At 43.2% G+C, this 14,161-nt stretch overlaps 1 protein-coding gene across 1 annotated transcript in view; it reads right to left on the bottom strand.

The window, feature by feature from the left end:
- Positions 1-4,252, bottom strand: part of LOC139050073 (uncharacterized) — a 286,318-nt gene extending 282,066 nt beyond the window's left edge. The window contains exons 1-3 of the mRNA XM_070526266.1: positions 4,145-4,252; positions 3,383-3,406; positions 3,052-3,074 (exon numbers count right to left, since the gene is read on the bottom strand). Coding sequence (XP_070382367.1) covers positions 3,052-3,064 — 13 coding nt within the window. The 5' untranslated portion in view covers positions 3,065-3,074; positions 3,383-3,406; positions 4,145-4,252. The remainder of the gene's footprint in view (positions 1-3,051; positions 3,075-3,382; positions 3,407-4,144) is intronic.
- Between the last annotated feature and the right edge of the window lie 9,909 nt (positions 4,253-14,161).

The raw sequence follows: 14,161 nt of genomic DNA, 5'->3' as shown, positions 1-14,161 counted from the left end.
CTTAACGCTCAAATTCTGTATATACGAGTATCTGGAGTTCCTTGAAAGCTAGCTTCAACAATCTGAATCTATCTTACAGACAGCTTCGTAGGCACAGGCAAAAGATCTGTGACTGCTGCGTACATGCTTTTAAAGAATTTGATCCCAAAAACATGCAAGCCAACTATTATTTAAACAATAGAAAGAAAACATAAATAAGCCAGAGTGGTTGCTCGAGGGAAGTAGCATACAAACAAATATATCTTGCACTTGCTTTTGGATAACCACACTGATAAAAATATTGCCACCCAAGCACCCTCTACAGATGGTTAGCCAATGAACCTGAAACGTGCGGCCGCGGTGCTTATCACTGGGTCAAACGCGACGGGTCATTAAACGGTGGCGTTGTAGGCTGCCGGATCCTCGCTACGCAGTTTCTACTTGCACCTGCCTGCACGGGTCTAGTCTTGTGCCCGGGCAGCAGCATTGGCGCGGCGTAGATCAGCTCGTTCCCGGTTCTGCTCGTGACGTGATTGAAAGCTGCCTGCTGCTTAGCGCATTTGAGACGTGGGCTACCTATTTCAACTACCTGCCACGATTGTGTAGAAATAGCCGCATTAGACCACATGCTGTGGCGGTGTGCCCGGCCACGCTCTATCATCGATAATAGCCCGGCCAGATGGGAGGAGGTCCTCCACAGCCCTCTTCTGGCTGACCACTCTGGGCTGTCCAACAGGCCCACGATGCGGCCAAGAGGCTCGGCATTCCGGTTCCCACGTGGGAGCGGCCCGCTTCATGAAGACTCACGATCTGCCGAACTTCATTTAAGTTTTGCCATACCATACCATACCTATTTCAGAGCCGGAGAGAAACTGGTGCGCGTGTGCTTGGCTGCGAAGGAGAGCAAGGACTTCGCTACTAGCGCAGCCAATCGCGTGCCTCAATTTTCCTTCTTGTTCGAGCATGCGCATGGGGTTGCGCCGGAGGATCTTTTGGCGTACAGGCGACATACGGACGGACGCACTGACGAATCGGGAAGCGATATACAAAACTATCTATACTAGCTATATTACATATAATATATATACGCTACCTATAGCCATAGTTCCCGAACAACGCCGTTTCTAAACAAATCAATGAAACAAAAATAGTAAACTGCATTCAACACATTTCGCAGCTTACGTCCATACCTTTGCTTGGTAATCTGCTCTTCAATTAAGACACTTCTTTCTGGAAGTACTTACAACGTTCGTATTAAGCCATACAGTTTGTCTTTGCCAACACAATACGCTTGAATTGATCCCATGTGCAGCTAATGCGAAGTCGGGATCTCTTATAGTTCACGCGGGACACTAGAAAATATTCAGGAAAACAGCCGCATTGGAGCACTTTTTACAGTACTTATCACTTACTGGGCATTATCATTTATTATTGCTTCCAAAAACCGCAATTCCTACAAACGTGATAAGCTTCGGGTTTGATGACGTCGTGACGAAAAGAAAGGTGTGAAGAAAGGAAAATGTGGCACTTTCAAAATTGCTCTTCATATCGCATGGTAACTGTGATAAAATTGAAGTATCAAATATGCCACAAACTAAAAAAACTTTCTGTGCTATTGATTGCTGTTCTGAATATTTCTGGGAGGTGCTTGCATATATGTAAGCGCTGACGTGAATATATTTTCCTTTTTCAGTTTTATTAAATATGCGTTGTTTACGGATGCATGTAGGAGAGAGAATCCGAGTGAAAGCTATGTTGAATCCAAGTCCACCATTATTTCATAAAGGTTCATTTCGCACCTCATTATTTTCCTATGACGACAGTTCACGTTTCTGACAGGCATATGTTAACTGTTAAGCGTTGCGGCAAACCTCCGTTTTATATCTTGAAACTTATGTCTTGAAACCGGCATCTGCAACAATGCGAGCATACTGCTGTTGTGATAATTATGCTAATAAATAAATTCTTGAGTTTACGCGCCGAACCAACAATTTATTATGAGCATGTCAGAGAAAAGGCACTGTGAAATATTTTTGCTGCGTGATTTCTTTAATCTGCACTTATCTAAGTGCTCGAGCGTTTATTTGTTTTTGTTGTTGTTATTGTTGTTGTGGTTGTTGTTGTTGCATTTCACCCTCATAAAAATGCAGTCACCGCGCTATCATGACAATGTTACAGCAATGCCAAAAAACAAAGAAGTACAAAAAGCGTCATAAGCTCCCTAAACGTGGACCAGCGTTGATCAGCTAAAATTCCTTACATCGCAGACACCCTAAAAACAAGTGCGCTATTTCTCACCAATCCCATATTGCAAGCTTCTAGATATACGTGCTAGATAAAAGGATTAACGAAGTGATAAAGGTAATCAGAGAAAATATTAATGACTGCCGTGCTCATATTGTACTCATCAAATCGCTGCCGTTGTTATCACAGCCATTTGACTCCTTAATAGGAAGTCAACAATGTGGATGAAACTGGGCAGCTAAGACTAGGAATCTAATGAACCTGTAACATTACCGGAGCAGAATAAAGTACAAAACAAACATAAATTTAGCATGAACAACGTACAATCGAATGAAACGGGCCTTCAATAATGTTTTGTTCTCTCGGCTCGCCAATTCTATTCGTCGCTTTTTATAAAACTACATAATTGGCAGTTTTAAAGTAAAAGTTTTAGAAGGGAATTCAAAGCGATCAGTAGAGACCGTTTCATTTGTCTTCAAAAATGTTTAATATTTCCATACCACGAATACCTTTCTCAATGGTGCCTCTATAGGATTAGCGTGGGAGTTAAAGACATCGTATAATATGAGCGCTCCATCGAAAGGCCGCGTTTACATCTAACTCTAATTGTAGATCTGGTATGCCGCCATTTTTAGATGAAATGCTAGAGAGATTGTGCTCACTTAGACAATATCGATTTCAATGGTTTCAATACACCAGCATTTATTATGAGAACAACGCTGTGAAATGTTTTTTTCAACATTTGTGATGTGTTGCAAATGTGCAGCACATATGTACCAGCTCAGACACATTCAGTTCGTAGTGTAATTAAGGTTTCGGTGTGCTTACCAGACTGAGTCATTGTAGCTTCACTGCAAAGTATGTTCCTGCAATGAGCTTCACTGCAAAGGCGGTTCCTGCATTGTGTGCAGGAAACATTTTCGTTTAAGATTTACCTTCTTCAAAATATCAATTTGTGATGCAGCAACTTGAAATACACCAGTGAACTCCAGAAGCTCTCTTATCTGGGCACCTTGATTTTAAAAAGGTTTTAGACACCTTCTTCAATGTTTTGGAATAGTGATATAAATGGTAAATAACGTTTTTTCATTTGTAAAATTAGGCTATACGTCCTACATCCATGTATATGGAGAAAACCGTGCACGGTTGGAATGCTTACCAGGCACAGATGTTGCTGCGGACTCTGTGGATGAATAAGAAAATAAAAACGGTGGTTACAAAGTAAACTGCTTAGCTGGTTGAAATCTTGCCTTTGTCCCTTTTTCCCCGAATTGTTTCACACATCAGCGTAGTCCTCGTCCAAGTCATGCCAAAATACGATATAAACCCGTACAAGCACTACTCCCCTAACTTGGCAGCCCGAAATTTGGAAAGAGAAACTTCCAACCGAGACGCAACCGCGCTAACTCCGCTGATGACAAGCGGGCGTATAAGCTACTTTTTTTACGTGGCGATACCAGATAACAAGAGCAGGCGATGACTTGCCGTTATGGAGGATTGCATACCCGAAGAAAATATACACGGAATGGCCCGGTTCCGAGTAGGGCCGGCACCACGTCAAGGTTGCGGAAAACATACTGCCCTTACACTAGTCTGCACCATACTTGCTACGGGTGCTGTTCTGTGTCGCGAAGCTCTTAGCGCAGCAGCCTCCTACGCCTCCTAAGCCTAGCCCTCATCATAGCCCTTCTTTAACCTTTCCACATGCTATCTGCCGATATATATCAAATCCTTAGGAACGAGTAAACACTCTTCAACATAAAACAACACTAGCTGAAGAGCAAAAGCCGTAAAACAAGGACGCGGTTGCATCGCTTTGAGAGGAGGAGGAGCGAGGGGAGGTGGCTTTCTGTGGAATAGAAGTCACTGGATATTTTCTGCGACTGCTCAGACACTCACGTACGAAGCTGAATGTGCGCACCTGAAGCTACGAAAACAACATGCAGCCGAACCGAGACTCCGTTCTTGGGGACGATAAATGAATGCCGATGAATGCCGAGTAGCTGATGGCGACCGACCAGTCGTAGGCTTCTTCTTCTTCTTCTTCCTTCAAAAATTGGCACGTACTCACGAGGGCGGGATTGGCAATGGTTCTAAGCGGGAACAGAATATGAACTTCTTGCTTCCTATTACATCTTTGATCGGTACAATGCATATCGATTTAATAGTAAATATAAATTATTTCTTTTTTCTGTTTCTTGAACAGTGATCATGCCATTTATGACGGCGTACTTCTTTCTCCTCTTCTTCTGACTTCTGCACATATTCTGCTTCTTCTGGCTATTAGCAACTACGCTGAGTTGTCCGAGATTTCGTCGTTCCGTTGATTTGTTTTACATCATGAAGAACACGTATTCCAGCAATCCTAAAAGCCGAAACGAAAGTGACGGCCCAAGTGAAACAAATTTCTTTTTCACTGTTTCCACTTTCCAAAAAAATTTATAGGAATTCCAGAAGCAATAGCAAAGTCACCTAAACACAAAGTTAACGGCATTTTTCCAAAGCAAACGCATTTTATTTTTCCTTCATACGGCACACTTCTAATAATTTCTAAGAATGTTACTATCTCTGATCATCTCTTTTTCCCTATACTTTATCTTGCTTCATTGTCATAACTTGCTTAATCATCTCATGTATCTCTCCTCCAGACCACTTTCGTTTTTTTTTGTACATGTTCTGCGATGCTTGAAGTTTCTTTTGCTTTCTTCCGTTTTTTTATCCCTTTCATTACCACTTGTACCTTCATATTTCGTGCCTTATATTGCATATTAACTGTGTTTTTTTTCTGTTCAGTTGTCATTTATTTTTAGTCTTATTCTGATACATTTTCCTTCGCATTGACAATTTGTCGCTAATACTGTATAAGACTGCAAGTTTATTTATGTTCTTTTCTTTGTTCATATATTGTCATCCAATTCCCTCTGCAATGCCTCGGTGCTTGAGAGTATTGAAAATAAATATACAAATAAATAACATAAATACTTCCCTTGCCTCTTGTGCTTTACTACTCGATAGGAACAGAATATTACAAGAACGCACATTTTCGCATTCAACATTTTACCAATCTGCAGCTTGATTAGAACGTGTCAAGCTTCTTATCCCATGGGCTCCGGTGACTCATTAGCATTTGGTCGTAACAAATAGAGTACCGCTTGGGTCACGTGTTTACCAGTCAACGAAACGCTTGTAGAGCGATCGCACAGCATCGTCTGTAGTTTTCTGGAGTTTGTTGTGGTGCGACAACACCAAACTTAGCGCACGCGATTCCAACACTCCCGTTGTCCTAGCTGTGTCAGGGATGAAAGAACTACCATTCATGTGAACATGTCTTATATTCTGTAGCAGAAGTAGAGCAAGGTGGGCCTCGTCACTGTTACATTTATAGCGCAGGATTTTACGGGGAGACTTAAAAGCACGTAACGACACGCACCAACGGTTTCTCTCAGCTTCAGTTCACCACTAGACACTTTGAACAAACTTCCAATCGGGATGTCGCACCGAAAAGCTTTCTCCGTTCCGCTCGGGTTCGGGTCCATGCTTTTGCTTATTCTGCAGTAGAAATCAGGAGGAAAGGTGTGAACTGGTTAATGCGGGTTAAAAATGGTTGGGAAGAAATATATCTAAGTGCCTTGAAAACCTGGTTTTCCAACCTCGCACGCACAGTTATTTAGGCGAGAAATAGTTTATTTTTACGTTACGTCACGTGAACTGATGTACGAGCTCCGTCTCTGAAGGTAATTAGTGAAAATTTCCGGAATATGTACCGTACGATCAATGTCGAAGGTAATCTCGTTACCAGTGAAACTATGTAGTGACATGCCACTATGCCACAACCAAAACGCATTTTGTGTGAAGCACGTCTGCAGCCACGTCCACCTCTATCACTTCCCACTGAACATGCTGTGCCATCTACGACTAGGCAAATTTGCGCATAATGTCTAGGAGAATGCAGTATACTCAGGCAAAATGTAAATGTCGAGGGTTCAATTCCTGTCAGCGCCGATGAAAATTTAAAAAAACAATTGTCGATGGAGAGTTGCACATATGGGGAGGCACACACTCAGCGATCAAAGATGGTGCCAAAGTGATTCAATGAAAAGCGGTCTCTTCCCAGTGGCGTTCCCAAATTTTCGCAACATTTAGAAATTCGATAACATTTTACATTTTACGAAGGCTGCGTCAAGTTTCACGTAAAGAAATGCAGCTTGTAAAAAGCTTTTTCTAATCGGTGTCCGAACCTCACGTTAGAGGTTTTCCTGTGCTGGATGGGCTCAAGAGCGGCGTCTCCTTGGAGTTACTTGATCAAGACAAGTTCCTGAAGCGGCTGATATGTGCAGCAGCAATATCGCTAAATGGACTTACTGCGAAATAAAAAAGTTAGTTCCGGCTGTTCTAAGTTTGCTGCGTCGAAAGCTGCGCAGTGATAGGTAAAGTGCATATGTGTGCCTCAACGAATTCTATCTATCTCTTCACTTAGACAATTTGAAGCTCTGTCGTTTATTCCTTAGGCCATTTGCTGTTTAGGCTAGCTTATGCAATGGTTGCCTCGATACTTTACCTCCCACTTAAATTGCTTCTTCTTAAATCAAATCTAGCTAAGGTTTCATTCAAGCCTGTACGTTATGTTCATCTTCTCGATTTAAAGCTGCATATTTTTTGTGAGCACCCACATGAGTTCGTCTGCTTTTACCATTAATGTGCCTAGGTTGACCTGTGTCTTCGTGGCTAATTTTCCTCTTTCTCTCTTCAGGTTGACAGCAATCCTCGACCGCACAAACCTACGCCAACTCTTCTTTGCCCATTAACACTTCTACATCCTGCAATATGCTGGGATCGGCAGAGAAGATAAAATCGGTTTCATTTCTTCTTTTTTCAGGTCCGCTTCGTGTTGTGCGCTTCCTGAAGGTATTCATTATTCGGATTATATTCATTTTTCCAAATTGTGCCATCATGTCTCCCCTAGTGCACCTAGAAACAATGCCGTAGTTGCCAATTTTTCGTTCCCCAATCTCGTTTTATCATACTTGTGCATTGAAGTCACCCATGATTACAGCATACTTAATTTCCACAATTTTTTGCTAATTCAAGACTTTCCTCAAACTGTTCTATTTCATCAATGTCATGTCAGGAGATAGGGTCACAGTCTTGTACTACCATTATTCTATATCTGCTATCTAGCTTTGTTACGACAACTGTCATAAATGCTGTAAAATTATTCATCAATGTTGCCCGCTACGTCCTTAGGTATTGGAAATACCACCCAGTTTTTTCTCTCATGTGGAAGACCTCTGGAGCCGAATAGGTTGCCGTGAGTGAACACTGTGTAACCCTCACCAGTTGTTCTAACTGACTGAGACTAGTATAATGTCCAAGGCGATGCTTGACAGTTCTTCAATGAGCTCTGCTAAGCTAGTCCCACGGGCAAGGGCTCGCATGTTAAGCGTTGTCAGTTTTAGTTTCCAGTGGTGGCGTGTCCAGATCCACAGATTCTTAACGGACCCCTCACCAGGTATGGCCATATTGAGCTGACAAGCGCAGAGCACGCAATGCGCGCCAGCGATCGTGTTTGCAAAGAATTACATCGACACGCGCCGCGGAAAGGTCTGCAATTTCAATCCGAACGCGTTCCCCTCTTCACTCGCGGCGAATCTGCGCGGAGAGGGACGGTGACGTAGTCGGGCTGCTTCGCTTACGTAGTCGTGTTCACAGTGTGACGTCGCTCGTGCTGACACGCGACTTTAAGAATTATTCAAGACAACATCTGTTATCTGTGCGATCTGTTGCTTGAATTGACGAATTGAAGTTTAGAGAAATAATAAAACACGCAAACGGAATGTGTGCGTGTTTTTTGTTTTACTTTGCACAGAAGCAAGACAGATGTACATTCGCTTCGTCTGCATGTTCCCACGAAGTGACAGTCAGTGACAGCGGCGGAAAATGCACGATGAGTCCGAAAACTATGCTTTGTCTCGAAGACCACCGATTTACCGCCTCGACGTCACTCGCGGTCAGCTCTGAAAAGCTCACAAATTTTGATACTTCGTTTAGATTTGTTAGGAGGTTACCATTAATCATTACCTGTATTTCATGGACTTCAATATTGAACTTCCTGCTGTGCCATTCAAGCTCGCTTACTGAGGCTCTATGTTGCTGAATGTCGTTCAACTTACTGCTATGCTATTCAAGGCAGTGGTTTTCTGAGGTTCTGAGTTGCTGAATACTACTTTGGGTTGCATCGTTCTCGAGTTAAGACACATTTTTTTCTCGAAGCTGGTTGCTTCCTTTTCCTAGGCATCTTGACGGTTCACTATGTTGTCGCATTTTTAGCACAGTAGCTCAAAGGAAGTTTTTTATTACACCTTTTGCGGCCAGCTAACAAGCATGTCGAGTTTCTAGGAAAAAGCCTAAGAGGTCGGGATCCAACGCCTGGCCTCTTGTGCGTTAACTTTTCCGCTCGGCATGGCAAACATCGCCACGCCTTGGGACCGCTCTCGCATTTGCTTTTACATGCTGCTTCACTGCAGCCCGAACAATCACAGAGATCGTAGCAGTACTTACATTCGGAGTATTTCATGAATCGTCCATCAGCGGGGAAGGAGTCGTTTGCAGGAAGGGCACTGACTCTTCATGGCCCCACTAGATGAACACCCAGTGAAAACGGCACCAAACGGCAAAGCACTTGACGCCAAAAGTATCGCATACCAAGCAACAGAATTGCAAAGCAGGTGGCGGTAGAAAAAACACGGGGCAAGATAACTATTAAAGAAATGAAGTTGTTTACCAACCTGGAAAGAGTGGAATAAATATGTAAGGGGGCATCCTTCTGCCGTGAGCGCGACCAGAGCAACCAAGAATAATATAGTTCGTGACGTCAGTGCATGCACGAAACCTTGATACGGCGCAGCACAGCCCGTGTTGAATCGGGCTTGAAAGACTGGAATTAGGATGTAAGAGGCGTCCTTCTTCCACCGCGGTCACCGCCCGTGTCGGCTATTCAAATAAGTACTGCTTGCTTGCCTTATCTCTCAATCTGTTGGACGGCTTTATTGACTAGAGATGCCAGGTTTTTGTAACTAACCATACAGTTGGCCCTCTTTTGATATTATTGCCGCCGTGAGAAAATGCGAAAATCAGCTGCATTGAAGAGATTATCCAAACTTACCCTGAGTATATTCGCCAAGATGTCGGTCAGCAGCACGTTACAGTGCACGTTACAGCAAGACGGTTCTTTTTGTATTTTTATGATGTAGCAAATGAAATTTAGCTCCAAATAACACTTCCTTTTAGGAAAGCTTCACTGCACTTCTTCTTCATTTCAGTACCAGCTTGGCGAAAGCCTTGGGGACACCATCATCGACGTTTTCAAGCATCGACTCAGCAAGCGTAACAATACCAGCTGCGGGCACGAGTTCCTCAAGTATGTGGTTCACTGGGAGAAGACGGCACGCGCCATCGACAGTGCTAACGAAAACATCATACGGAGTAGAGCACAGGGTCTCGAGAAGAATATTTGACTAGAATATTGTGACAATTCCAAATCTTTTATCAGATTATTTCCTCACTTGTCACGCCTACGTTATCACCGAGATCAGTTATGCATAAATGTGGGGCATCAGAAAAGAATAGTATTTAGTGAAATGAAGTCTTGCGTTATATCAGCCTCTTTATAATTCAAGCTTCTTAAATGTACAGTAAGACCCGCTTTGCGCTTTCCACCGGGATGCGAGAGAGATCAGGAAAGTGTGAGAAACTGGTAAAGTATTGCGCTAGCAGACGGCTAAAATCCCACAAACAAGCTGTTATAGATTGCAATGGCATTATGCATTGCTCAGCCTTCAAAGGATTTGCAGTCAAACACTGCTAATGCGGACTCAGCAGGAACTTCCTACAGCCCCTAAATATTGGATTTGTGAAAGAATGAGTGGCTTTTCCAACAGCGGCCGAAAAACTTGTGTTGGCTGTGTCGTATTCCAGGATTGTCACTCTCCGGTACGCTTTATCTTTCACAAAATGTCGCTTGACTAGCGCTAGACACATCCGTGTCTACAACCGTCCGCTTTCTTGACAGAGCGCTAATCTCGATGTCTTATCATAGTGTCAGAATCGCTGTCACCCGTAAAACCGTATGGTGCTACGAAACATGTAGTATCTTCAAAAGTAATCGTCGAAGAGTAAGGCCCAACTATACCAATGCATTGAAGCACGCACACATACGCTTGCCTGTAACCAGCTCAGTCCATATTTTGACACCTGGTGTGCTGCCTCCAATGATGCGAAGATACAGTCAATGCATGTACCTAACCTTCACTCCGTGGTAACATAACCGAAGTCGAGCGGCTTGCGATAGCTGAGTGTCTGCGGCTTTCTTTTAAAAGTTAGTGTGGCGCTTCCTACACTGGTGAGAAAAGTGGTGGTGCGTTCTCTCATCTGCATTCAATCCATCTTAATGCTGTGATTAAAGTCATGTTCACTGCAGGCGTGTAATTCCGTGCTGCCATAGTGCTTACATATGTTGTGTTTGCATTAAAGGGGTTGCTTAGCAAAAACTCGAGCTACCAGTCTTGATGTCACAAGCTTCTCTTCAATACACTACCATACAATGGCTCCCAATTTATTTATTATTTTGTAGAATAAGAAGTGCGCCCATATTTATCCTTTTCTGCATTTTCTTCATATTCACAACATTACCTGTCACGTGCATGCTATAAAAATTGCACGCAAGTATTGTTTGTGCCGTACTATCATTGCTGGCACGTATAACTGCAATAATTTAGCTGATTCCTATTATGTGACCTTTCTTTACGCATTTGTTTGGGAGTCTCCAGTTAGTTGCCTTTATTTTTACCTCATCCAAAATTACATATGCAATACAGCGGTGCCATGGGTCTTGAAGTAATGTTGTCACATAGTTTCGTTATCTCATTTGTAATGAATGTTTGTGCATACTAGTAGCCTTTTTCGCGCATTCTTAAGGGACACTAAAGTCAACCGTAATCTCAAGCTAGCTGGCAGTCAGCCTTCCCTAACACATCCAATGTATCACTTTTCCCTTTGCAGAAAAGCCCTCCGGTGTTACTATAGTGATTACAGCATTCTGCAGCTGCGCACAAGGTGAAGGATTTGATTCTGAACCACCGCAGCTACCTTCCGATAAGGTCGGAAAGCAAAAATGCTCATGTACTTGGATTTAGCTGCACGTTAAAGAAACCTAGATGGTTCGAATTAATCCTGGGCCCCTTGCTACGCTATCTTTCATAGCCAGTGAATCAGCCAGCCGAGACCCCAGACCCCATATATTGATGAATTTTTATCGGAAACAGAGTATGTATAAGCAAGAATATGACACGGTATATCACAAGGATGGAGCTGCCACATTGCACATGTGGTGCCAGTCTCCATCACATAACTAATTTGCCACTGATAACTTTAATTATCCCTCACATAGGTTAGTCAAACTTACACTGGTACATCATAGACACCAAAGGCTATATACGAAAGTTCTTACACCCTTCGGAAGTATCAGGGGTTTACTTCCTAGCTTGCAGCCCCACTCGAACGTAGCAGCAACGCATTCACTCCCACAGTTGTATAATCTAATAGCCGATTTCCAGTGCGGAGTCAGTTAATCCTGAAGAAACAAAAATTACCGAGTACTGGTAAAAAATGGGTGGGTAATTTGTCAATTAAGTGGCGGTACACGCAATACTACTGATATAACCATTGATAAATACGTTTTACAGAGAAGACACACTACCCTGGCTACCTTTGATTAACGTTCCATACCACCCATACCGTCGCACGCTATCCTTAACCACCTCCCAGAGACGTCTGTGGAACTCGACCTAATGCTTCACCATAGAAGTTACGCTGCCTTTCAAGGGGAAGTAAAATGGACACTGGCCAATTGTATTCGATTTTAAAGCTTGAGAACTCGCTACCTTTTCACTCAGCCTTGTCGGTATTATTATGAGCGAGTGGCGCCTACTTTGTGCCATCCACGGACATATAGCAGGCAGGTAGCTTAGCCCCGCAGAGTACGGCCACAAAAATCACTAGTGTAGCTATTCATAAGAAAACAATTTTTCTCTAGCTGCTGTAATTGTGGACGCACTATTGTGCGGGCGCTCCAATGAGGGCTTTCCCTGCAACAATGTTAACTCTTGCCATAGAGGAATCATTTCAAGGGTTTTGGTAGGCTAATTTAAGAGTATATGACAGAATTCACTCGTACAGATCGTCGACAATTACATCGGTAATATACAGGCTAGCAATGCAGGCAATTAAATTAAAGCTGCAAGCATGCGCAGAGAATAAAGGCATATTGGGAGAACTTCAGAATGACTTCAGAATAGGTAGGAGTTTGGATAATAGCTTATTTGTTCTTACTCAGTGTACTGGAATTTCTAAAGTACAAAGCAGCCCGTTATATGTGGCCTTCTGACACATTACAGGAGCGTATGAAAACGTAAACCATAACATGTTGTGGTATATGCTGGAAGGGGAAGACTTAGGTGACGATTGTCTACAGCTTTTGAGAGAGATTTACCTATAAAATACAGTTTGCGTTGAATGAAAAGGGATGAGAGCGAGAAGTAGAGTTGGTATGGACAAGGGACTGAGGCAGGGATGCCCTTTATGGATAGATGGATGTGTGTTGTTTAGTGGCGCAAGGGCCAGGTATGGCCAAAGAGCGCCATGACTGATAATGTGTTAAGCGCTGATTTGTGAGTTGGCGATGGTGGGATGTAGCATGGCTGTAAAGTGGCCTAAAATCAATCAGTGTCATGGAAGCGTAAAATAGTATATACCATAAAATTATGATAGTGATACATGTAGTGGTATCTGGATATAGTACGCGTGATAAGTGGACATGGAGCTAAAACGCAAGAATATGTAAATAGCATTTACGCCTCCGAGGGGCCTTTGAGCCCTAAGGCTGGGAGGCAGGTGCTTTCTTTATTGCACCTACCGCAGCAGAAACCTCTGTTAGAGGCTGTGCTATGGACTTCCTGGGGCTATAATATGAAAACTATGTACATCTTTTAAAAATCGAAACAGGGATTCATGTTTAAAGAGAGGTTCTATACCTATAATCATTTGAGGATGAAGTGGAATTAGCTGCCGATGTGGTAATGGAAAATGCTTTTTCCTATTAGCGTCTAATTGAGTGCATTGCAGCAGGATGTGAAGCACGGTAAGTGGCTCACCACATTTATCACACGTGGGTGGATCGCCACCGGACAAGAGGTATGCGTGTGTGCTGTATGTGTGTCCTATCCTGAGTCTGCAAAGTCTTACTTCTGTGTGGCGATTCTTGATAACATGTAATTTAGTTTCTGTCTCGTTATCCCACAAGCGCTGCCAGAAAGCCCTTAGTTTTTTTCTTATTGAGGGCTTGAGGTCCATTACAGCGACAGTCGTGCAAGTGTTGGAAGCGTTCGCGTGGACGGATGTGGCTAGCTGGTCAGCCAACACGTATCCCTCTATCTATCGGTGCCCAGGCACCCAGCATACGACGATATGCCGCTTGGACTCATATGTTGTGCATAATGCTGTGTAAAGAGATAGAATTACAGGGTTTTGATATTTCCTGAGAGTTTTCAAAGTATTTACGACACTCAAAGAGTCTGTGTATATAACTGCCTTTGGGATATTAAATTCATTATTGTGTTTAACGGCAGCCAATATCGCGTAGGCCTCTGCTGTTAAAATACTTGTGTTAGGGTGCAGAACACCAGCATCTGAAAAGGATGGACCAACCGCTGCGTAAGATACGCCAGAATTACACTTCGATGCGTCTGTAAAGAATTCAGGAGAGGAGTATTTGTACTGTAGCTCGAGGAAGTACATTCGTATATGCGCGACAGGCGCGTGCTTTGTAACAGCTACGAAAGATGTATCACAGTCTATTGGTTACCACTGCCACGGCGGGGGCCGT

This window comes from Dermacentor albipictus, chromosome 9 (genome assembly GCF_038994185.2).
Source record: "Dermacentor albipictus isolate Rhodes 1998 colony chromosome 9, USDA_Dalb.pri_finalv2, whole genome shotgun sequence".
Taxonomy (NCBI): domain Eukaryota; kingdom Metazoa; phylum Arthropoda; class Arachnida; order Ixodida; family Ixodidae; genus Dermacentor; species Dermacentor albipictus.
Note: the sequence above shows the minus strand (reverse complement) of the source record. Positions and strands in the feature narration are given on the sequence as shown.